Raw genomic sequence first — 26,519 nt, 5'->3', positions numbered from 1 at the left:
AAGCCCAAGAATGCAATTTTTCAATATTATGAGTTTAAATGTAGTTGTAGAGAAAGATCCACTCAATTGTGATGAAACCTTTATCATTGATGGGGAATGTAAGAATGAGACAGTGCAGTAAAACTATTTTTAAAATTCTGATTCTGCTTTAAACATTACTTTTAACTTGCTTGATTTCACCTTGGCCACTGTTTCTTTATAGCTGGAACTGTTGGGAAATACTGAAGTGAATTTTAACTGTTGTTGAGAAGGTGGGCAAAGTTGCTTTAGTGTCCATTTTGTTAGCTTTGAGAAGGTGGTGTTAGTACTCATCCTTAGACTGTTGTAATTCGCTGGTTCTCTGGTAGCGTTGATAGATGGCATATTTGAAGATTTTTCCAGTGACGATAAAGGAAATGTGATATGACCAGGTCAGGATGGCATCTGATATGGGGCACAACATTGCAGAGTTGCTACAGTATGAATTTCAGCTATTGGTATGGAGATCTCAGGTGTGAGAGGACTATTAAACTAACCCTGGTGTGTTACTGTAATGGTTTTGTATATTGTGCATACGGTATCCATACAAATTGTTGATGGAAGCAAGCGAATGTGAATAATGAGTGAGTGATAGGGGCACCAGTCAAGCTAATGTGTTGAATGGTGTTACGCGATATAAATGTTGTACCTATACCCATCAACATGTGTGGTAAATATTCCATCATAACCTGAAAGAAAGCTTGTAGATGGACAAGTTTGAGTGATTAGGAGTTGATGGTGAGGACTTTGACTATTTTATTTTTTCATGAGATGTGGACATCACTGGCAAGACCAGCATTTGTTGCCCTTGAATTGGGTAGCCTGCTAGACCATGTCAGAAGGTAGTTAAGAATCAACAATGTTGCTGAGAGCCTGGACTCAACATATAAACCAGACTGAGTAAGAATGGCAGATTTCCTTCCCTGAAGGACATTAGCGAGCTAGATGTGTCTTCACAAGAATCAGTGATAGATAACTATTACTTTGACTAGCTCTCAATTCCAGATTTGTTATTGTTTGAATTTAAAATCAACCAACGGATGTGGTTGAATTTGAATTCATGTCTTCTCCCTTGTTTTCCTGGGCTAGATTTACAAGGATTATGAATTCAGTGACAATTCTGCCTTGGCATTGTTTTCTCACACTCCTGAAGTTTACTCTTTGTTTTCTGCAGAATTTTTTTATGCTTTAATAACGCCATCTTTCAATTACCTGAAAGACCTCAAAACTGAAAAATCAAATTGTTCTGACATTTTGTAACATAGTCCTCTGATGGTAGGGCAAATCTCATGGACGTTCTCTGCATTGCTTCCAGGATTTGGATGTTAATGTTTGTTTTTTTTAAAAAAGTCTTTAATTTTTGCATTCACTAGCTGTTGTTGTCATTGGCAGTATGTTCATTTAATGGCCATTGCTGCTGACCTACATTGAGCTACCTTCAACACTTCTACAGTCCATTTGCTGAAGGCTCTCCCACAGTGCTTTAGGGAAAGTTCCAGGATATTGATCCAGGGTCGATGAGGGAATAATGCTACATGTTAAAGTCATGATGGTGTGCAACTCAGGGAGGAATTTGAAGGTGGTGTTTCTCCCATTTGCCTGCTTCCTTTGTCCTCCTGGGTGGCAGAGTTATTTGGTTTGTGAGATGCTGTTGTAGAAAACTTGGAGAATTGATGCAATGCTCCTTGTAGGTGGTGCACACAATAGCCATGGTGTGCTGATGGTGGAGAGACTGAATGTTTAAAATGAGTCGTTTTGACTAAATGATATCAACCTTTTTGAGTTTGTTGGAACTGAGCCTGTCTCAACAAAAAACTCCAGTATAGACTTGTGCTTTAATAGCTGGTGGTAGAAAGGTTTTGGGTGTCAGGAAGTGAGCTGCTTTCTTCTGGATTTCCATTCCCAGACTAATCATGTAATTTCAATATCTATGTGGCCAGTCAGTCCTGTTGGAATTTTGTAGGGCTGATCCATAGGTTGATGGTGAGGAAATCAATAATAGTATTTTTCACTACATTGAAGGCACAGAATAAATACGCATTATTGTTTTTAGTAACTCTATTGAAGATAGTAGACTATTTCTTGTTGAAAATGATACTGGGAATAGGGGGCAAGAGATGATATAGGCATCAAGGTACTTGTTTGATTTACCAGCACATCTTTTTGGCCTCATCATTTTTATATGTTCACAACATGGTCTGCAGAGATTGCATAGTTTGACCTCAGCAAATCATTATATACTTTTAGTATGACAACTTCAGCCCTGCACTGCATTGTTCAACTCTGCAGCATGATTGCTACTCTAAAGTTAACATCACTCTTGGATCTATTTCAGTCTCTCTGACAGTATTTGTACAGTTCATGAAAATATTGCTCTTTTTTACTGATGTGCAACACTTCAGTGTATTGTGTTTCATCTGCATTTGTCCACTTCAGTTTCTTTAAGTGTTCCCAAAAGTTAGTGTACCCTGTCATTTTAGGAACTTGTATTCCACTTCTCAGTCCAGACACACAGATTTAAATCAACATTACAGCACAGGGTTAGGCTGTTTGGCCCACAGGTTCATGTTCTCCATATTAGCAGTAAATCCTAATCCACTGTGCCTACCTTTTAATCTTATACCCATTGCATTTGTCTTTTTCTTCTTCACTCATAAGCCACCGCAGTCAGTTTGTTTCTATTTGGTCTGACCAGTCCCTTTTGTGATATTAATGCAAGTTTAGTTTTGCTGTCAGCAATTACACTAATTCCTTTCCACTTGCAAAGATGGTCCAGAGATGAATAAGCTTGGCTTGTTAAGCGACTCATCCAGGAGAATTTTATTGAAGGATTTGCCAGTTAGTCAGGTACCTTACGTTGTGAGGTTTTCCAGTGTTCACTGGAAAGTCACTTCCACAAAAATGTCAGGGCACTTATGGAAGGCACAAGTTTGAAACCATCCTGGTTATGGGTTTTTTTCAATTTGTTATTATTTTTCAGTCCATTATTTTCTTCTTTACTGATTTAAGATGATCCATAGTTAACTGGTTTTGTCTTTTTCCTCTTTTCAAAAAGAGCTACTGCCTTGGCGTGTTTCCATCTCAGTACAACCAACCCTTCACTTATCAATGCATGACAACAGTTGGCACTTTACAAATATCATGCCTTGTCTCTCATTCTGAGCGTGCAGTGTGGTATCTGAGCAGCATGTACTGAATACTGTAATAAACATGCCTCATTGAGCATTCAGATGTAACCAGTTCACCCAAGGGAGTGGTGAACAGCATATAAACATTAAGGTGCACATCACAGAATGTGGGCAAAACTGACCATCCCAAGATTGATTGATTGTGCAGCTTATCCTCTTAACTGCACATTTTAATCCCTGTTTTATCTCTTCAGACCCCAACACCCTTGTACGTTTTGATATTTGGGAACAGGGAAACATCAGTCTGTTGCAACTTACTGAAAAACTTCAGAATGGTCTTCGTCATGCTCTTTGTGATGTTGTTATGGAATTTCGAATGCTTCAGTGCCCACTGTGCGTGGAATCCTACTGCCCTGCCATGGTCACACCAGAGAGTGATACGAATGGTAAGCATTTAAAATTCACACATCAATGTTTTACAAAATAGTGGAAGAGTATTGTGATAATCAGCTATGGTCATTTTTGCAGAGCAGTGCAAATACCTTCTGATATGAGAAAGATGTTTTCTGTAAAATTGTGTTGCAGGTTCAAGTGGATTAGATTGAGTTTCAATTCAGAGTTTTGTACTTCCATGTGAAATCCTGTTTACCTTCCATTCCTCTTTATGCTGGTCTACATTGGTTCCTGATCTGCTCATACTCCCAGTTTAAAAAAAATCATCCTTTGTCTTTCATGGTCTTGCATCTCCCTAACTCTGTAGCATCCTCTCAATTCCTCAGACCTCTCTAATCTTCTAATTTAACTGACTACATCCCAGAACTCTCTTCAAAGTTGGTGATCATCCACCTATTCCCTACGTTAAAAAAAACCCTTCCCTCAACACTTTTAGGATCTTGTTTGGATGTCGAGACATAATAAAAAATATTAAGATGTGAGGCCTAAAGCTTAGACCTCTGCAAGTGATTAAAGATATCTCAAACATGGTTTATAAATGAGCATGTTGTCGGTGATGAATCAATGTCCCTTTTGGACTGTTTCATGTGTCACCAGTTTCCGTCAACTTCCACAGTGTCACTGTGAAGAGAGAAAACAGAGTCTTTATTTCTGAGTCTTTTTTAAGCCTTTTTTTTAATTAATTAATTTTATTCATGGGATGTCGGTGTTACTGGCTAGGGCAGTATTGTCTATCTGTAATTGCCCAGAGAACAGGTAAAAGTTAATCTGATGTGGGTCTGAAGTAACATGTCAGTCAAACCAAGCAACGATGGCAATTCCCTTCCCTAAAGGACATTAATAAACGGATGGTTTATTCTGACAATTGACATCAGTTTCATGGTCATCATTAGATTCTTAATTCCAGATTTTTCTTATTAAATTGAAATTTTACATCTGCCGTGGTGGGATTTGAACCTGAGTCCCCAGAAACTTACCTGAGTCTCTGGCTTAATAGTGAAGCGATAAAACTGCTAGGCCATCATCACGCTTTTATGACTCACTGTCTAGCAAAAAAACAGGCTCAAAATGTTAACACTGTTTCTAACTCGGCAGTTGCTGCAGCATCTGCTAAGATAACATTTTCTGTTATTATTTCAGATTTCCAGCATCTGCAGTTTTTGCTTTCCTTACTACTGGTGCCAATGAAATATTAAAAGCCTTTCGTATTGCAAGCATTTCTTAATGTTTCATTCTTTTTTGTGAATGGTTAGGTCGACTCAGCAGGTCAGGGTCAGAGATTAAAGAAGCAATTGCCCTTTCTAGCAGTTTGGCTGGAAGTAAAAGCAGCCCTGTACCTGTTTCCATATCCACCCCTGGCAACTCGGAATCCACCACTCCAACAAGCAAGACAGGCCGACGCAGTTTCTGGGATATGCTGGTGAGTCTAGATATTTGGATGCTTGCAGTGTTTCAAGTCAGATCTTGAGTGAGGTTTCCCACTTTGCTATAGTTTCTAATGGGCTATCCAAAACTGTTAAGGTCCTAGATGAGGAGGGATGACCAGACTCCAGTTCCTAATTAACTCACCCACTCAATGGTTGGTTGCAATAAGGTTAATTTAGAAAGGATTCCTGGACTCCCAACCAAATGGACTTGTGCTTTAAAAGGAACCGATATAATTAAACTCTACGGAACCAGAGGTGATTAATGGCAATAGTTGAGTGAGGGATATGCTGAGCCATAAGATTGCAGATTGTGTTGGAGTACAGTTCTGCTGTTGGTGATGGCCTAGAGCGCCTCATGGATGCCCTGTCTGGAACTGATGGATCTATTCCAAGTCTGTCTCATTTAGCAGATTGAAATGTCACTCCAGACGATGGAGGTCATTCTCAATGTGAAGGTGGGACTTGGTTTTTACAAGAACCGTACAGTGATCATTCTTACCAAACGGTCATGGACAGATACATCTGAAGCAGGCAGATTGGTAAGGGTGAGGTCAAGTATGTCTAGCAGTCAGTTCCTTTAGGAGCCACGCAGCTTGATCAGTTGTGCTGCTGCCGAGCCACTCTTGGTGGTGGATATTGATAACTCCCATCAGGCTGCTTCATTACCTTAGCCGATCAGCATGCAGGTTAGGTGGATTGGCCATCGGAAATGCAAAGTTACGGGGATGGGGTAGGGGGCGTGTGTCTGGATGGGATACTGTTTGGAGGGACAGTGTGGACGATGGGCCGAATAGCCTGCTGATACACTGTAGGGATTCTGTGTTGCAGAGCCAGGTGGACAATCTTCCTCCATTTGAAAAGTGACAAGGAATGTTTATATTTTTCAGAGTAAGACTGATTTCTCTGACACTGGCACCCCTAAGACCACAGATGACATTGTTCTGGAAAGGACCGATGACAGTCGTATTCGTCGTAGGCACAAAACTGAACATTTGAAGCAGTCTTCTAGTCACGACCGAACATCCACAGTGGAACTGGAACAAACACAGAGACAGGCAGCTTCAAGAAGGTACAGCCTCTGCCAATTCAACAGTCCCTGTTTATCCTTGTTAGTTAGCTATATCAAACAAACAGCACAGCACAGCATCTCATACTACAAGGTGTCGATTACAAAGACAGCATTAAAACTGTTCCAGGTGGTCTGATTTCAGGTTGTTCAGTCAGACTGATTGCATTTGCTGTGATTACCCTCTGAAATTGAGTGTAATTTCAAGACATAAGACTCGTGCAGATTGATATCGAAATCCTGAGGAAATGATCTGTTGCTCAGGGCTTCAGTAACAAGCTGTGCAGGACCGATTTAATATTTATATTTTAAGTGGGTCGACTGAGTGAAATTAAAACATGCAATCTGCGTAAGTGTAAATAATGCATGATTTGGAGTTGCATCTTAATGAGGAAGCAGCAGTAATTCAATCTCTAAGAACTTTGAGGATTTAAGTTTTGAACAGTACGTTTTTAATGTTATTAATCCTGCCTCAAGTAGCAACCATTGCATGTAATGGACAAGCCATGTACGTATGAGTATGGCCATTGTAGACAGTGGAGACTATTTGTGACCCTGTGGTTTTTATTTACTGCTGTAGTCAGAGGCTAATGAGTAATATATCAACAAATTGAAACTTGTTTCCAGATCTGATTTGTTAACAGCTTGAGATGCTTAACTATACATGCAAATAAGGATTAGAAAGTCTACTTGAAAGGGCTGTATCCAAGCTGGACCCACTTCTGCCGATTGATAAGATAATGCATTTGTATTCTCAGTGAGCTCAACTGCATGTCTTTCTCCGAGTGAGGTAAATGGAAATTCATTCGGTACTTGCCTATTTTTCTAGTTCAGCTTTTTTGAACAGGTAGAGGCTTTGAACTAACCTGTGAAAACTGCCAGAGATGGTCAGGAACCACCCTGTCCATGTCCTGTCTAATAGGTAGCCCTTCTGCTCGCATGGCAATATGTTTGGAAAGCCATATTATTATTGCTTGCATGTATCCACCCATGTTGGCCTGTGTCTCCAGGTTGTTATATGCATTTGATTTTCAGTATTTTAATATCTGGTATGGAATTACTGATCAATCTGCTGTGTCTCACTGGGCCTTCCTCTGATAAGTATAACTGATGTAATCATTGTTTATAATTATATCCAAGTATGTTGAGAAACAGTGCTGTAAATCATCTGATATTTACTACTCGGTACTTTCTATTCTATCTGACTTTAATTCTCAACATCGATGATTTTCATGTAACTGATTAGGAAATTTGATCAAGTTAAATGTATTTATTTCAATGAGGAGAGCAGAGTATTTAATAATGCTCAATTACAATGAAAATCAAATATCATTTCTTTCAACTTACATAGACAAGATGAAAATTAGTTTCGGTTGGACTATCCCAATGTGGGTGTGCATATAGGTTTGATAAATGCAGGTGAATACATTTTAATAAATAAAAATGAAACAAATTTCGATAGCCTGCTAACTTCCTGCAGGAAGCGGACTGGCCAGTTGGAGGAAGGAGACCTGGGATCTCTTCATCCTCTCTTTCACGTCACATGTCAGCAGTGGATGGCATTCATGGGTGTGCTGGGTGAGTACGTCTCAATTCCTTATGCAATCCCAAAAAGTTGCGTTTCAACATGAAACTTTGTTTTCTTTTGTATATCCATTAATTAATTTGTCTGATTACAACTTAACAAGTTTTGTGTTCAGAGTTGTTTGTATTTTAACCTATAAAATAAAACAGTAACTCTAGATCGTCAATGACAACACTCTCGTCTCTGAGTCAAAGGCCTGAACATAAGCTTGAGTAACCTAGGCTATCGCTTTTTGTGCAGTACTGAGGGAGTGCTGTGCTATCAGAGGCAGTGTCTTTAGGTGTAATATTAAGGTAAAGCCCTGTATTTGCCCCTGCTCTTCAGGGAGAACTAGAAGATTCATTGGCAGTATTTCAAGAAGGAACAGGTGAGTTGTTTCAGATCTCTTAACCAATGTTTATCTCTCCTTCAGTGCCAAATGATTTAATTCATTAATGTTTGTGATAGCTTGCTGTTTGCAAGTTGGCTGTGTCATTTTCCACATTTCTTTGATGATAAGCTACTTTGGGGTGTCATGAGCATGTGATGAGGCATAGATGCGCATTTCCTCTTTCTGTCAAAGACTAAAGATGAACTAAGTCATTGTTTGTAAATGAGCTGAAATGCCAAACTGATTTATTTATTATTGCACGAAGTGTTGCGGGATGTATGAGTGTGTAAAAAATTGAAGTCGACATTTCTCCATCCGTGGTACACCCGGGACTGTGATGCATTTAGCTGGATAAAGTTGGGCACTTAATTAATGTTTGTTGGGTCCTAGGTACTTGGCTTAATTGTACTCATCCATCTTTTTGTCCACTAACAGAACATGTTGGTGAAATTGTCGGCTTGAATTGAGTAGGATCTATTCATCTCCCCATTAATTGCTTTAATTAAAATAAAAATCTTTCCAAGTCCAGCTGTGCAAAGCTGCAGGTGCAATAATCTACAACAGCGATGTTTACGACTGGAATTATTGCATTAGCCTCTCTCCAGCAGATTACTGAGATTTAGCCAGGATGAACCTCCACAGACTCTCAGGTGCACCAATATCTGTGAATCTGTATAATATTTAAGCAACAACCTAAAAGCTAGAGCTTTTTCCTTTTGCCAGTGTCACCTGTCCTGTAAGAATCGTTAAGTTGCAAGACGAGATGGTCAAGAGGTTAAGGTGACGAATTGCTAATCCATTGTGTTGTACTTGTGTGCCTTCTGAGCCCCACTCTTGTTGCTGCTTCAATAAATGCTTGATCCGTGCAGGCTTATGCAATGCCTGTATGAGCTTATCCTAATCAATTTACAAGGACCCTCTTGTGGCTCAGTGGTAATCTCTCTATCCCTGGACTGAGAGGCCTGGGTTTAAGACCCATCTGCTCCAGAGGTCTGTACTAACATCTCTGAACAGGTTGATTAGAAAAATAGATTAATTTTACAAAAACAAAAAATTAATTGATGTGAATCACATTTTTTAAAAAAGAGCCATTAAGCTATTATTCTGTTGTTTAATCGAAAAGAGATGAAATCTCTCTGTTTAGTGAGAGAAGCATATGTAGAAAGTTTAATGAAATTCTAAAATAATTTTCAATTAAGTGACAAGAGGAAGCTTTCAACACTTGATGAGCAGTAGTCAAGATCTTTATCATCCTATGCTCCTTCATCTTGATTACCCATTGATGGATTTAATTTGTGTCACAGTTCAAGCATGTAATGCTTCTTGGGGAACGAATTTCTAATTGTGTGGCAGACTGCTTATTACAGCAAGACAACTATTCATGTAATTTGGTCTGTTGGTATTGGAACTTGAAAGTGGTTAACATGTAGACATGATGGCAAATGTCCCACAAGTTAGGAGCCTTTTAAAGTTCAAGGTACCATCTATTAGGAATGGGTAGAAACCTTTTAAGCTTATAAATATAACCTGTGAGGAGCTTAATAGGGACGGTGATCCCTTCCAATGTGTGTTATGATCCCAGGCAATGTTATTACTGGACAAGTCAGATCCCAGACTGAAATCTGGCATGATAGATTATTGTTTGTTTTGGTTTTTGTGAGGTGTCTTCTCACTGAGACAGGAACATGTAGTGTTGCAGATTTTAACAAAAAGATACAAATTTAAGCAAAAGAAGTAAAGAAATTAAGGTAAAATAGAATAAACTAATCTGTTTAGTTATGACACAAATTCAAAGAGTTTTAAGTATAAAACCATTGATCCAAGAACACAAACTGGTGAAGCTACCAAACAGGACTACTTGCATGCCAAATAGATAGAGCATGGCAATCCAACCAATAGCTCAGATCTAAGCTCTGCAGTCCTACCACATCAAGTCATGAATGGTGGTGAACACTTAAACAACTCACTGGAGGAGGAAGCTCCACAAATATCCCCCTCCTAAATGATGGAAGAGCCCAACACATCAGTGCGAAAGATAAGGTTGAAGCATGCGCAGCAATCTTCAACTAAATAACTGATTCTCAGCCTCCTTCAGTGATCCCTAAAATCACAGTTACCAGTCTTCAGTCAATTTTATTCACTCCATGTGACAGCAAGAAAAAATTGTAGGGACTGGATACTGCCAAGGCTATAAGTCCTGACAACATTTCGGCAATAGTACTGAAGAGCTGTGCTCCACCTGCCTCACACCTACATTACAGTTATAACATTGACATTTACCCTCTACACACAAAGCAGGACAAATGCAACCTGTCCAGTTATCGCCCCATCAGTCTACGCTCGATCATCAGTAAAATAATGGAAAGTGTCAACAGAAGTGTTACCAAGCAGCACCAGCTCAGCAATAAATTGCACACTGATGATCAGATTGGGTTCTGCCAGGGCCAATCAGCTCCTGACATCATTGTAGCCTTAGTTCAAACGTGGACAAAGAGCTGAGCTCCAGAGATGAGGTTACAGTGACAGTCTTTGATATCAAGGCTGTATTTGTGCGGCATCAAGGAGTTCTAGTCAAACTAGTTAAGTAGCTGTCGGAGCAAAAACTCTGTTGATTGGAGTCATACCTGGAACATGGGAAGTTGGTTATGGTTGTTAAAGTCCATCACCTCAGCTCCAGTGTATTGCTGCAGGAGTTTCTCAGGGTCATGGCTTAAGCCCAACCATCTTCAGCTGCTTCGTTAATGACTTTCTCTCTATCATAAGGTCAGAAATGAGGGTGTTCGCTGATGATTGCACAGTGCTGAGCACCATCTGACTCCTCAGATCCTGAAGCAGTCCATGTTCAAGTGCAATAAGATCTAGACAATATTGAGGCTTGGCCGATAATTGGTAACTAACATTGGCACCATACAAAAATCAGCCTATGACCATTTCCAATAAGAGACAATGTAACCACTGCCCCTTGATATTCAATGGTATTATTATCATAGAAGCCTCCACTATCAACATCCTTGAGGTTACCATTCACCTGAAACTCAACTGGACTTGCTATATAAAAACACTGGCTTCAAGAGATTAGGAATACTGCAGTGAGTACTTCACCTCCTGACTCCCCAAAGCCTGTCTGCCATCTACAAGTCAGGAGTAATGATGGAAAACTCCAAGCAGCTCCAGCAACCCTCAAGAAACTTGACACCATCCAAAATAAAGCATTCCGCTTGATTGTCATCACATCTACCAACATTCATTCCCTCCACCACCAACAGTCGACAACAGTGTGTGCCATAAGCTTTAAACAAACCCTAAGTTGAGAAAGTTCTCACAGAAACTTTGAAATACAACAGATTGCCTTGCTAAGTGATAAAATCCTCAAGTAAGCGCAAACTCATTAGGCTCAAAGTAACTGGTTTAAAAGCAATAAACATAGCTACAGATATGTATACAGGGTAATAACTAACACACAACCTGATATGTTACTAACTAATAATTCTAAACCCAATCTTAAAATAAATGATATTATTGTATCACATGGTTTAATTCACAAATTTAAGAACAGAAAGATGTAATATTGCAATGGGTAATTAATTACTGGAGCAGTGTGGAGCCAGGGCCTGGTGTGAACTGGAAGCAAGGTGCCAGCGTGGTCTGTTATACTCAACTTCTTTTTCTGTAAAGCTGGACATTTTCTTTCTCTACTGTTTTACATTTTGTAACTGAAGAGGCTATGCATAGGTACTTTTCTTGGCACTGTAATTGGAGACATATAAACTTTTCAGTATACACATTGAGTATATGTGAGAATAAAGGCTATTCTGTTCATTGAGTGTTGGATCATTCAGAGATGAGAGTGATTGTAAAGCTCTCCAATATTGGCTTGAATAGAACCTTGCCTCTTACAGAATCAGAATCATAGAATCAGTGTGAAAGCAGGCCAAGTCGCCCATCGAGTCCACAACAACCCTCCAAAGAGCATGCAACTCAGATCCACTCCCCTACCCTATCCCTGTCTTCCTGCATTTCCCATAACTAATCTGGCTAGCCTGGACACTATGGGCATGGTCAATCCATCTCACCTGCACATCTTTAGACTGTGGGAGAAAACTGGAGCACCCAGAGGAATAATGCGCAAATTCCACACAGATAATCACTTGAAGCTGGAATTGAACCTGTGTCCTTGCCACTGTGAGGTAGCAGTGCTACCCACTGAGCCATTCCTGCACAGTCATTAGGTCAACTACTGCACTATCTTCTTTGTCAAGAATATGTCTAATGACTCATTGTGTTGGTTTGAATAATAGTTTTGTTGTATGATGACAGCACAACTGACTGATCCAAGTAGATAATGACATGAAAATAGGTAGTTATTAGCTCTACTGAAACATACAGCTTAGAACAGCTCACAAATAAATTAATAAACCAGCTTTTATGTTCTTTTTGATTTCATTTTAAGTTGATGATTATTTATAGAAGTGCTTTAAAATCACCTAATATTGTGGTCTAAAACTCTTAAGAGTACAACATTAATAAACATCTTATCCACACAGGCTGTAATATTATTTATGAAGGATAGTATAGCTCCATCAAGCTTTTAAGGATATTTTTGTTGTGTCTTCAGTTCCTGGAGGGAAAGAGAGAGAGAGAGATGTAAGCTGCTGTTGCTCCAATGGGTGTTGGGATTGGCCTAAACTTCCCAATTTTCTTCCAAGATACTTTACTTTCACTTAACATTTTCTTACATGATGTAGCAATGGTCTTGCAATTTGTTATAACGAGGAGTCTGGCTTGAATGTACATTTCCTTTTAATTCATTTGTGGGATGTATGCTGTGCTAACAGTGCCAACATTGATTACCTATCTTAATGTGCTCTAGAACTGAGTGACCAGGTTGTAAGTTTCCTTGCTAAGCTGATAGGTTGTTTTCAGATGTTTCATCACAACACATTGCAGCACCCAGGAACTACAAGAAGCCAAGGAAAAACGCCTATATAACGTTTTCAGGAACAGCAGGTACCTGATAACCGTATTCCGCCGATTCCTACACAACAGACCAAAACAAGAAGAAACAACACGCCCAGAGACTCTAGCCATACTGCTATACATTAAAGACATCTCGGAGATGACGACCAGACTACTCCGGCCCCTAGGCATCATGGTAGCCCAAACAAACATACCACCATACTGAAACAGCTCCTGATGAATTTAAAGGATCACACATCAGCAACCAGCAGAACAAACATCATATACAAAATACCCTGCAAGGGCTGCAACAACATTACTTTGGACAGACGGGCTGGGAACTAGCCACCAGGATACATGAGCACCAACTAGCCACAAAAAGACATGACCAACTATCACTAGTATCCATACACACAGATGAAGAGGTATACCAGTTTCAATTGGGACAATACATCCATCCTGGGACAGGCTAAACAAAGACCTGCACGGGAATTCCTAAATGCTTGGCATTCAAACCAGAACTCCGTTAACAAGCATAGATTTGGAGCTCATTTGCCAACCTCTTAGAAACGGGACTAAAAGTGATATCACCCAACACAACAAACCGAAATAGATAAATAGCAAGCAGGACAGAACATTAATGCTTCACAAGAGGCTCACTGATGATGTTACCAAGCATGGTGCCGAAACATCTTGAGAACAAATCTTTCAGCTCAGCCAGCAAACTTAAAACCTGATCCACAACCTGAGCTAAAACTCTTCTCCAAAATCGCAAACTGAGTGACCAGCTGAATCATTTCTGAAATTTTTTACTATGGTTCTTTAGTTCATCAGACATGCTCTGGCCAGCCTCTCAAGTACTTCAGAAAGTAGTTTTAATTAACAGTATATACCTGATGAGCCATTGCTGAAACAACCTTACAATAGACAAACTGACACATGACTGCAGTTAAGTTACATCACTTACCTTAGCTCAGTGCCTCACATTTGTAAAACCCTATCATTAGAGTCACGTGATGAGGATGGCAGTTATCATTCTGTAAATGACTTTAGTGAACCAGATGGTTTAATGATAGTAGATTATTAGCATGGTTAGCAATACAGAATCAAATTTTATATTTCAGATTGAATTAAATTTCCTTTGGCTGTTGTGGTGGGATTTGAACCTGTGCCTCAGAACATTAGCCTAGATCTCTAGATTACCCGTGGTATTATTATTGGGCCACTATCTCTGCAATCTTATTGTTCCCATCTGCTGCACCACCATTATACTTTATTTTGTTACCCTTAATGTTTTAAGATAACTGGATACTAGTGTTGACTTGCTTATGTACCTTATCTACTCACGCAGGATGTCCTTCCGTACAACAGTGTTCTGTTGATATTGGTTCCCGATTTTTACTCAGCTCCATTCTCACTGAGATTGTGAATTTGATCAGCAGTCTTGCCACTGACACAACTGTTAAAATCTTTGAAAAAATTAGGTAAGTTTCAATGCTTTTATGATATTTTGAAACTCTGCATCCATCGCTATTGTTTGAATTCCAGTTAAAGTAATATGAAGGTATTGCTGAGCCATTTTGCATCTCTATATAGATAGATCAAAAACAAGTTGCTTCTATTGCTCTTTGTGGCATGAGATTTTCTCTGCTTACTTGGTAATGGTTGTTTTTTGCCTTCACTTGATGTGGGTCTATTGCTGTTGCCAACTCAAGGTTTGTAGCACATAAGAAGGCACATCTTGGTTATGTATTGCAAATGAGTCCTGCTCTGTTTGTTTCTCTTTTCTCCCTTTCCACACCCAGCATGCCCTGTACAGTTGTCTATGAAAAATAAATTATACCCATCCTCTCAGAATTCAGAACTGATATACGCAGCTAAGACATCACACACGTCTGATGAGAGTACTTTTCAAGTACTGCAACAATGAGAGTGTTCTCTTACAGAAGGGTTAAGAATTTTGCAAGGGTTTTTTAGATTGGAATAGTGCTTGCTGTGATTTGCTACTTTCCTCTGGAATAGTATAGACTGATCATTGTGGCTTCAAATTAATCGCCAGCTTCATAAAGTGGAGGTTTAGTATGGGAAACTCCATTGCTCAACCCCTATTCCACAAACAGTTCCAAAGTTGGTGACTGTGCCTTCAGTCTTCTGGACTTGCTTTCTAGGATCTTCTTCCTTAAGGTCATTCCTATAGTCCTAAAGCTTTTGCTCAACCTCATTCTCATTGAATCACTGTTTCAGAATGACTGTAGGACACTGCATCCACAAGAATGTTAATTTTTCAGATGTTAATACCCTTTTTGAATCAAAACGTATTGCTGTATTCATTACTTTTTCGTATTTTAGTTCTCCGCATGGTTCCACATTCCTGCCATATTCTCTCAGTCAACACTCCTCTACTCGGCCTGGTTCAGCCAGACAGTTCATTCTGATTGGACGTAATTTCCACCAGTGGCGTTACAGTACAGAACAAGGTATGGATATGTTCTGACTCGTACAGGTTTGGTTTGCTACATCTCCTGGATAATACATTTATCTAGCTGAGTGCATAGTACGAATCCAAATTAATCCTTGCAATAGTTGGTTCAGCAGACAAAATTAATAGTGTCCAGGTGTCAAATGAATCTAATCATTGCATATCTTTATATAGTGTAAAGATGGGGGAATATTAGAGTATTATAAAAGACATGAAAGCAAAATACTTGGAAAGCATTAATAGGATCAGACAAAGTAATCATGGGCATATGAAAGGGAAATAAGTTTAACTAATGTACTGGAATTTTTTGAGCATGTAACTAGTAGAGTAGATAAGGGCGAGCCGGTGGATGTGATGTATTTGGATTTCGAGAAGGCTTTAGGAAGGTTTCCACATAAGGGGCTATTGGGAAAAGTTAAAGCACACAAGCTTGGGGTATTAAACTGGCATGGATTGAGAATTGATTGACAGATCAGAAATAGAAAGTGGGCATAAATGGATCTTTTATTCAGGTGGCATGTGTGACTAATGGCTTATCATAGGGAACAGTGCTTGGATCTATATAAGTGACATGAATGAGGGAAGTAAATGCACTATTTGATGACAACATAAAACTAGGTGGGATTCTGAGTTTTGAGGATGCAAGGAAGCTTCAGGAAAATGTATACAAATTGTGTGTACGGGCAAATGCAGTATAGCATGCATAATTGTGAAGTTATGCACTTTTGTATGAAAATCAAAAAGGCAAAATATTATTTAAATAGTGATATTTTGGGAACATATATGTACAAAGGGTTCCGGGTATCTTGTACACAAGTCAATAAAAATAGACATTCGGATACAGCAAACAATTCAAAAGCATGCGGTACATTGGCCATTGTAAGAGAATTTGAGTTCAGAAGTAGGAGGCAGTTACTTGCTGCAGTTATACAGAGTCTTGATAAGATTGCATCTGTAATATTGTTTGTGGCTTTGGTCTCGATACCTAAAAAATTATATAGTTGCTATAGAGGGAGTGTAGTGAAAGGTCACTAGGGTGCTGCTGTGGGTGACAGGAATGTCCTATGAGGAGAGATTGGGCATGTATTCACTCAAGTTGAGAAGAATAAGAGGGAACCTGATTGAAACATATAAAGTACTAACAGGGCTGGGCAGACTTGATGCAAGAAGAAAGTTTCCCCATGTTGGGAAGTCTAGAACCAGGGGTCAAAATCTTAGGATATGGATGGGCCATAGACTGAGATGAGGAAACGGGAGTCTAGATTAGAGTGGTGCTGGAAAAGCGCAGCAGGTCAGGCAGCATCCGAGGAGCAGGAAAATTGACATTTCGTGCAAAAGCCCTTCAGGAATTCCTGCTAAAGGGCTTTTGCCCAAAACATCAATTTTCCCTCTCCTCGGCTGCTGCCTGACCTACTGTGCTTTTCCAGCACCACCCTAATCTAGACTCTGGTTTCCAGCATTTGCAGTCCTCACTTTTGCCTGAGATGAGGAAACATTGCTTCGTTCAGAATGTGGTCAGTTTGTGGAATTTATGACCACAAGACTGTCGAGGCTGCGTTACTGAGTAGATTCTAGGAAGAGATTGCTAATTAGGGACATAGAGAGAAAGATGCCATTGAGGTAGAAGATCAGCCGTGGTCATGCTGAATGACAAAACAGGCTCAAATCAAAAGAGTAAATTGCCTAGTTTTTATGTTTCTAAATTCACACAGAGGTAGACTATAAGATTTGAATTTTAATGCTTAAGTACACATCAGAAATGTTGATCAGTTGTAATGCGGTCAATGTTATAGTAAAATTGGAATCTTTGTCAACTGTCATCAGTCTTTTTTTTTACAATAAGGATATAATGCACATTAAGCATTGCCTTTGCACAACAGAAACCTGGATTCCTGGACAGGATTGATAATTTTACTCTGTGAAATGAGCTGTTTTGCATGTTGCTTTTGTTGCTGCAACAAGGTTTGAATCCAGAAATGAGGAGGTGAAAATCTTCTTGCATTGTCGTGACTGCTAATTGTGACATGTGGGAGAGAACGAAGGGAAAGAAAGCCATTTTAAATGTCTAAGTACGTCCAATTTGAAATTTAAAAATACATTGCAGGAATTCTTGAAACATTTAAATTGAATAATTATGTTAGCTTTTCTTGCTGAGAAGTCAGCATTTTCCTTATGCATAATAAATTACTTCCCAGTAAATGGCTTTAGAGAAACTGTCGGCACCCAGACTGTGTCCATGTTTCATTCTAAAATAAAGTTTAATAATCGATGTATCACAGACCATTTTGAAACGTGGTAATCATAAAAATATACTATTTAAATACAGCAATCAATCAATTTGGCATGCATTGTTATACAATAAGGGTACTAAATTACAGATAAAATCTTTTTCAGTAAATTAAATTAAATAACTTACCTGTCCAATTGCTAAGTGAAGTTTCTTCTTTAGTATTTAAATTATTGGGTGTCCTAGTGAATTCAAGTACTTAACTGCCATAACTGCTAGTTTTCTTTGTCATACTCTGCTATGTTGTTCCTGCTCATATTTTATGTGCCTACAGTTGACTGTGATGGTGATGAAAACAGACCTTTGGTAAATAGTGTCAAACGTAAGTCTCACCAAATGATTTTATGGTGATTATGGTGGTGGGTAATGCTTGTTAAAGTTATCAGAATGTTACGCTATTCAGCTTCTAATTTCTGTATTTCAATGAAACCACAGATATGAGTGTAACAAATAGCAAGATCATATTTGTGGTCACCTCTAAAGTTAAGATGATAAGAGCATAGAAGTGAGAGGACATGCAGATGGTGTGAGCCTCCTGCAGCACTTAATGTTATCATGGCTGATCCTCTGCCCCAATTCTGTTCAAATTGCTTGGTTCCCTTAGAGACCAAAACATATCAAGCCAAATCTTAAATATGCTCAAGGTTGAAACATATGTAATAGCATCTGAATTGTTTGCTCATTTTCCCAATTGAAAATGCCGTATGTGTATAGAGCTACAACAAAAATTGCCTCATGTTTTGATGTGCCTCACACTGGTGATCTGTATTAACTGCCATACATTACCCCAAGCAGCTGCAATCATTTTGTACTGCTCCATTGTTTCTCTTGGTGGTGTTTTTGGCACCATGTTGTGCAGCACCTAGAAGCTGCAGTTTCATTTTGCAGTGACAACTTCATTAATGTTGGAGGAGAGATATTGGACAATTCCACTACACAAACAATTTTTCTTTGCTAATTAATGTGAAAAGCTACAAGCCTGACAACAAGATAGCTGAATTGTAGAAGACTTCTTTTTACGAGCCATGTAGCTAGCTAATCTGTTCCAGTAGAACTATAGTGCAGGAATACCTGACAATACAAAAAATTGCCCAGCTCTACTCTGTCAACAAAAAAGAACAAATCTAACCTTCTCCTATCAGCTCACTTCCAATCATTAACAAAGTGATGGAAGGAGTAGTCAACCATGCTATGAAGCAATTTTACTCACAAGTAATCTGTTCACTGATGTTCGGTTTGGGTTCTGTCAGATTTGTTCAACTTCAGACATTTTTACTGCCTTGATCCAAATATGGATATGGGCTAATCCCCAGAGGTGAGGTGTAATTGGTTACCCTTTATGTGAAGATAGTAGTTAACTGATGTTCTAATGAGGAAACTAAATAATACTGTAGTCAGTGGGGATTGCGGGAAAATTCTTCAGTTCCTCGATTCATACCTAGCACAAGGAAAGATAATTGTACCTTTTGTTTTGTTCATTCATGGGATGTGGGTGTTGCTGGCTAGGCCAACATTTGTTGCGTATCCCTAATTGCGATTAAAATGGTGGTGGTTGCCCCCTTCAACCTTTGCAGTCTATGGTATAACCACAGGTCTTTTAGGCAGTGAAGAAATGACAATTAGTTTCAGGTTAAAATTATGTGGTAGTGTTTCCTTGCATCTGTTGCCTTTCTAGGTAGTAGGAGTCATGTTTCGGGCATAAGCCCTTCTTCAGGAATGAGGAAGGTATGCCAAGCAGGCAAAGATAAAAGGTAGGGGGGAGGGACTTGGGGGAGGGGTGTTGGGTATGCAATAGGTGGAAGGAGGTTAAGGTGAGGGTGATAGGGGCGGCGAGGTCGGGAAGAAGATTGCAGGTCAAGAAGGCGGTGCTAAATCTGAGGGTTGGGGTGGAGATAAGGTGGGGGGAGGGGAAATGAGGGTGCTGGAGAAATCTGCATTCATCCCTTGTGGTTGAAAGGTTCCTAAGCGGAAGATGAGGCGCTTTTCCTCCAGGTGTCATGTTGCCATGATCTGGGGATGGAGGAGGCCAAGGATCTGCATGTCCTTGGCGGAGTGAGAGGGGGGGTTAAAGTGTTCAGCCACGGGGTGGTTGGGATGGTTGGTGCAGGTGTCCCAGTGGTGTTCTCTGAAGCGTTCCGCAAGTAGGCAGCCTGTCTCCCCAATTTCACGGAGGGCACATCGGGTGCAGTGGATGCAGTAAATGATGTGTGTGGAGGTGCAGGTGAATTTGTGATGGATTTGGAAGGATCCCTTGGGACCTTGGAGGGAAGTGAGGGGGGAGGTGTGGACGCAAGTTTTGTATTTCTTGCTGTTGCAGGGGAAGGTGCCAGGAGTGGAAGTTGGGTTGGTGGGGGGTGTAGACCTGACGAGGGAGTCGCGGAGGGAGTGGTCTTTCCGGAACACTGATAGACAATAGACAATAGGTGCAGGAGTAGGCTATTCTGCCCTTTGAGCCTGCACCACCATTCAATATGATCATGGCTGATCATCTTTAATCAGTATCCTGTTCCTGCCTTATCTCCATAACCCTTGATTCCACTATTCTTGAGAGCTCTATCCAACTCTTTCTTAAATGAATCCAGAGACTGGGCCTCCACTGTCCTCTGGGGAAGAGCACTCCACACAGCCACCACTTTCTGGGTGAAGAAGTTTCTCCTCCTCTCTGTCCTAAATGGTCTACCCCGTATTTTTAGGCTGTGTCCTCTGTTTCGGCACTAACCCATCAGCGGAAACATGTTTCCAGCCTCCAGAGTGTCCAATCCTTTAATAATCTTATATGTCTCGATCAGATCCCCTCTCAGTCTTCTAAACTCAAGGGTATACAAACTCCAGTCTTTCAGCGTAAGGTAGTCCCGCCATTCCAGGAACTGACCTCGTGAACCTACGCTGCACTCCCTCAATAGCCAGAATGTCTTTCCTCAAATTTGGAGACCAGAACTGCACACATTACTCCAGGCGTGGTCTCACCAGGGCCCTGTACAGCTGCAGAAGAACTTCTTTGCTTCTATACTCAATCCCTCTTGTTATGAAGGCCAGCAGGCTATTAACCGCCTTCACTACCTGCTGTACCTGCATGCTTACCTTCATTGACTGGTGTACAAGAACACCCAGATCTCTTTGTACCTAATCATTACCCCTTGAAGGTATTACATGGGTTCCCAGTCAAGCAGGCTGCTTTGTTCTGGATGATGTCAACTTCTTGATTATTGCTGGAGTTGCACCTATCCAAGTAAGTGGCGAGTATTCCATCATACTCCTGATTTTAACCATGTAGATGGTGGACAGGTTTTGAGGAGTCAAAAAGTTACTTGCCACAGAATTATGAGCCTCTGACCCTTTCTTGTAGTCACAGAATTTACATGGTTTGTCTAGTTCAGTTTTATATCTATGGTGATCACCAGGATGTTGTTAGTGGGAGAACTCAGTGATAGTAATTGCATTGAATGTCAAGGGGTGATGATTAGGTTCCCTCTTTTGAAAGATTCCATTGTGTACACCTTGTGTCACAGGTGTTTTTCACCATTTCAGACCAAGCCTGAGTATTATTCCAGTCTTGCTGCATTTAGACATGGACAGCTTTAGTATTCAAAGTCATGAGTGATGCTAAACATTGTTGCAACATCAGTTAACATTCCTATCTCTGATCTTGTGATGGATGGAAGGTCATTGAAGCTGGATGTACCTCAGACACTGGAAACTACTGCAGAGGTGAAATGATTAACCTCCAACAATTAATTACTAGTGTCCTTCTTTGTGTTAAGTATTACTGCATTCAGCAGAGAGCTTTTTCCCCTCTGATTTTCATTTACTGCAGTTTTTCTAGACGTCCTTGATGGCACACGTAAAGTCAAGTGTAGTCAGCCAATTTATCGTCTTGAATTCAGCTCTTTTTCACATATTTGTACTGAGGCTGTGATAAAGTCAAGAGCCAAGTGGTGCCAAACTGAGCATTATTACTAAGCATGTGCAGCTTGATAGTGCTGTTAGTGATCCCTTCTGTTACTTTGATGATGATGGGACATTATCTGGTCAGAATGGATTTGTCCTGCATTTAGTGGGCAGGGCATACCTGGAAATTTTCCACATTGCTTGGTAGATAGCCATGTTATAACTATACTGCAACAGCTTGGCTAGGGACATGGCTAGTTCTGAAACACAAGTCTTCAGTATTTTGCCAAAATGTTGTCAAGACCCATAGCCTTTGTATTATCCAGTGTCTATAGCCATTTATATTATGTGGAGTGAACTGATTTAGCTGAAGACTGACATTTGTGATATGGAGGCTATACGCTTTGGTGGAGGGAATAGAGACATTGACCATTTTCCAAATGGGGAAAGGCTTCAGAAATGTAAAGCAAGAAGGGACCCAGGAGTCCAGTTCAGAATTCTTTTAGGTTAACGTGCAGGTTCAGTTGACAGTTAGGAAGGCAAATGCAATGTTAGTATTCATTTCAAGAGAACTAGAATGCAAGTGTAATGATGCAGTGCTGTATAGGCTCTAGTTAGATAGCACTTGGAATATTGTTAGCAGTTTTGGCCTCCATATCTAAGGAAGGACGTGTTGGCATTAGAGGAAGTCTTGAGGAGGTTTATAAGAATGATCCTGGGGATGATGAACTTGTCTTATGAAGACCGATTGAGGACTTTGAGCTGTACTCAATGGAGTTGGAATGATGAGGTGGGGGAGAAACTTGCAGAATCCTGAGAGGCCTGGATAGAGTGGACGTGGAGAAGGTGTTTCCACTAGCAGGAGAGACTAGGACTCAACTAGCACAGCCTCCATGAAGGGACAACCATTTAGACCTGCATTGAGGAAGAATTTATTCAGCCAGAAGGTGGTTAAACTGTGGAACTCATTGTCACAGAAGGTTGTGGAGGCCAAGTCATCGAGCGTATTTAAGACAAAGGTTCTTGATTGGTACGGAGAACAAGGGTTATGAGGAAAAGGTAGGAGAATGGGGTTGAAAATCCTATCAGCCATGATCGAATGGTGGAGCAGGCTTAATAGGCCAAATGGCCTAATTCTGCTCCTATATCTTATGGTCTTATGCACCAATGATCACTCTAATTTTCTTTGTGGCTGCATGCCCTCCAAGATCAATGCATGACAGCAACTTCCGGAACCATCCTTCTGAGTGGAAACATTGCTGGGGACTAGTGGAGGAGGCTGAGATGGATTATCCGTGAGGAACTACTGACTGAAGATATGCTTCAGCCTTGTTTTTCTTTGGAGGCTAATTACCTCAGATTCAAGATATCAGTGCAGGAGTTTCTCAGGGCAACAGCTGAGAAAACAGTTTATCTTCAGCTAATCATCAATTCTTCTTTCATTCATAAGGTCAGAATTAGGACTGTTTTGATATGTGCACATTATTCAGCTTCTGTCATAATGGTTCAAATAACAAAGCGGTTCATGAATCATGACCTAGATGTTGCCCAGATTTGGCCTTGTAAGTGCTAGCTAGCATTTGTACCATACAATTGCCACACAATTTCTATTATTAACAAAAGCAAGGCCATGAGTTTCTGTTCAAAAGCATAAAATCACCCCATCATCATATGCATTACAACATCAAATAAGGCTATTTAAGGCCTTTATTCTTTATTTATCTTTGTCGATTGATTGCTTATATTGCATACTATTTCAGGTAAGTGTTCTGTACCTTTGGCCCTCCTTCTTTGTCAGCTTTTTTCTTGAAATGAACCGTGATGTCCATATGATTTTGTCATTAAAACATCTCTTGCAGTAAATTTAGACTTCATACTGATGCTTTTCCATGATGGAATAGCTAAAGTAGGTAACTATCCTTTGGGAAATCAAAAATTCAATCCATAGTTTATCACTGTAGAGCAACATGAAAGAACTCCAATATCCTGTGATGTCTGAGTTGCTTTCATTTTAATTTGAAGGATGTGAAAGTGTTATTTCTAAAATGAATTGTTCTTTTTGTTAATTATTTGAAAATCCAGTATGAAAAAGTTAGGTGAGCTTCGCACATTTTGTCATGTGCTAATATATTACTTTTCTGTCTCTCACAATAAAATGAAAAGCCCACAAGGGATTTCAGAAGTTTGAAGCAGTAGAGTTCAATACTGCTGAGAAATCAGGTGATTCCTCAAGTCCAGGCCTGAGTGGAAAGAGTATGATCCCCCGGCAGCGATTCCTCATAATTGACATCATTGATAAAAAGGTATCCAAATAAGAACCTCATTAAGTTACTTTGCTATTATGATATGATTATGTTGAGGGAATTCCTTCTGTTGATTAAATTTCCTAAAAATACAACAACAAGCATGAAGTAAGGTTTCTTGTTTGATACTTACACCAATATTTTTCATTAAATTATTGACAATAGGAATTTTATTCTGCAATTCTAAATATGGGAAGTATTACCTTTGTACTGAAAACAAGAAATACTGAAGATCGCAATAGGCCAGGCAGCATCTGAGGAGAGGAGAAAGCTAAATGTTGGCTTGCTCTCTCTCCATAGATGTTGCCCAACCCACTATGATCTCCAGCTTTTGATGTCTTCAGTACAGATTCAGCATCTGCAATAATTTGCTCCTACATTACCCTTTGTAATTTGCATTAAAGCTAACATACTTTTCAGTTTAATTATCATGAAAATAACAGCTGCATGGACATACTAGTTTCATCAATATATCTAAAAAGAAAAGACAATTTTGTATTTTAGGCAGAAGCCTTTACCTAGAAAGAAAATTTGTTCTTTTACCTCTTACCATGCAAGTAGTCCAGTCTTTTTCTCTGTTTTTATTTATCTGTTTGCTCCTCTTTTGAAAATCTCCTCCCTTTATTCATTGTGCACTGTTTTTTTCTTTGTGTGCTGATATACTCTCATTTTTTCCAGCTGACACTTTATACCTATAACTGGTCAGTGGATCTGGGAGTTTCATTGAATCGAGGATTGATTCGCCTTATTCAGTGGCAAAATGCACGCTCTCATGTGGTACACTGCCTCCTCAGTCAAAAAATGGGTCTCTTCCACCATTACTGTTTTGCTGATACACCTGTATATGATGACTCTAAACAGGTAAGGGACTTCACTATCATGGTATCCCAATACAAAATGTCAGTTATCAAATTAGGAAATTGTGTACATCATGTGTAAACATGCTGCCATCATCTATAAAGATGAGTTATGCTTTCTGTATTGAAAATAAAGGAAATAATTCTGTTGAGTCATAATGGCAGGACGAGGTATGAATGCCTTATGAGTGAATGTCAGGAATGTAAAAATGTTGTGTTTGATGAGCACTTAAATAAAAGGTATTTAAGTGAACACCTGGAATCAATGTAAGATGGAAAACTATAAAATACAAAAAAGGATGCCAAAGCACGATTTCTGGTTTGATTGCTATGAGATCCGGAATTGTTTGTTCAAAACGTTTTTCGCAGCAAATTTGAATGAGCTGAATAGTGCCCTGTTTTCTCAAGACTGTATCACTTGACTAGTCGAAATAACACCAAAAAAATCAGTAAACTTAGAAGACTCCAAAATGTAGCAGGAATTAAAGTTAAGATTTTTTTGTGGCATGACTAAAACCGAGAGTAAAAAGGAACTGTTATCAGGATGTCCTAAAGTTACATGACAGCCAATTATTTAGTTTTGAACAGCAGTCACTGTTACTTTGTGGGCAATACCAGCAGACAATGTGCAAAAAGCAAGATCCCATAAGCTGTAAATGATCATTTAATTGGTTCTAATGATGTTGCCTAAGGGAAGAATGTTAGCCAGAAGAATTACTAGTGCAATGGAATCTGCATCTAATTCTAAGTCAAATGAATAAATCAATCTCAGCACTGCATAGAAGCCTAAGTTCCAATTATACATTCAGATCCTTGATAGAACATGACTGAGACTCAGTGATGAGATTACAATCAACTGCAACATGAAAATGCCTATTCGTTTAAACGTTTGACTGTTTTTTCAGCTGAATGCCTCAGTTTCAGCACGAACTGGCATTAATTTTACACACTGACCTATGGATGTGGAAGGAATAAGTTTGGGTATGTTAGGTGCCATAATTGCACCATTTGGAAGTAGATGATGCGCAAATGGGTACCAGTGAAGTGCTTGGATTACTGTTATTAAGATGCATTTGGTCTTTGGAATGTTCATTACTGAAAACTTGCAATTTTATAACATTGCCATTCCTGTGTTTTAGCACAGGTAAATGATGTACTTTAAAATAGCACTTTGGATAAATCTCTCAGATCTGTTACTGTGTTCTACTTTTTATTTAGTTTCTGCCTTACATTTGGAAAATAAATGAAATCATGAAATAGTCCCTGTTGGGGAACGGAATTTGTTTTTCTTTATTCATTCATGGGATGAAGGCATCACTGGATAGGCCAATATTTATTGCCCATCCCTAATTGCTCAGAGAGCATTTAACAGTCAACCACATTGCTATGTGTCGGGGGTCACACGTCGACCAGACCAGGTATGGGCAGCAGTTTCCTTCCCTAAAGGGCATTAGGTGGGAAAATTGAAACATGATCATGAGTTAATTTGCATGACTTAGTTCTATTAAGTTATTCATATCTCTCTAGTTACAGTAAACTCCTGTGAACTGAGTCTGTAACAAAGTGCTGGAACAGATGGCATGCCTTTTGAAGCATGTAACTTTGATATTAATTTAATAATATGTTGTACAAAGGAACAGTGTTGCTTTATGAAATTGTTCAGAATTCTGCAGGTATTTGCCCTGAAGGAGATGGCAGGGCA

General features: G+C 39.6%; 1 protein-coding gene across 1 annotated transcript in view; it reads left to right on the top strand.

The window, feature by feature from the left end:
* The window catches only part of szt2 (SZT2 subunit of KICSTOR complex), a 246,689-nt gene that overhangs the window by 157,426 nt on the left and 62,744 nt on the right, over nt 1-26,519 (top strand). Inside the window, exons 52-60 of the mRNA XM_060830553.1 lie at nt 3,401-3,592; nt 4,853-5,019; nt 5,914-6,095; nt 7,573-7,670; nt 14,355-14,487; nt 15,353-15,480; nt 18,044-18,091; nt 23,821-23,960; nt 24,639-24,821. Of these exons, the coding sequence (XP_060686536.1) occupies nt 3,401-3,592; nt 4,853-5,019; nt 5,914-6,095; nt 7,573-7,670; nt 14,355-14,487; nt 15,353-15,480; nt 18,044-18,091; nt 23,821-23,960; nt 24,639-24,821 (1,271 nt within the window). The remainder of the gene's footprint in view (nt 1-3,400; nt 3,593-4,852; nt 5,020-5,913; nt 6,096-7,572; nt 7,671-14,354; nt 14,488-15,352; nt 15,481-18,043; nt 18,092-23,820; nt 23,961-24,638; nt 24,822-26,519) is intronic.

Source organism: Hemiscyllium ocellatum, chromosome 9, assembly GCF_020745735.1.
Source record: "Hemiscyllium ocellatum isolate sHemOce1 chromosome 9, sHemOce1.pat.X.cur, whole genome shotgun sequence".
NCBI lineage: Eukaryota > Metazoa > Chordata > Chondrichthyes > Orectolobiformes > Hemiscylliidae > Hemiscyllium > Hemiscyllium ocellatum.
Note: the sequence above shows the minus strand (reverse complement) of the source record. Positions and strands in the feature narration are given on the sequence as shown.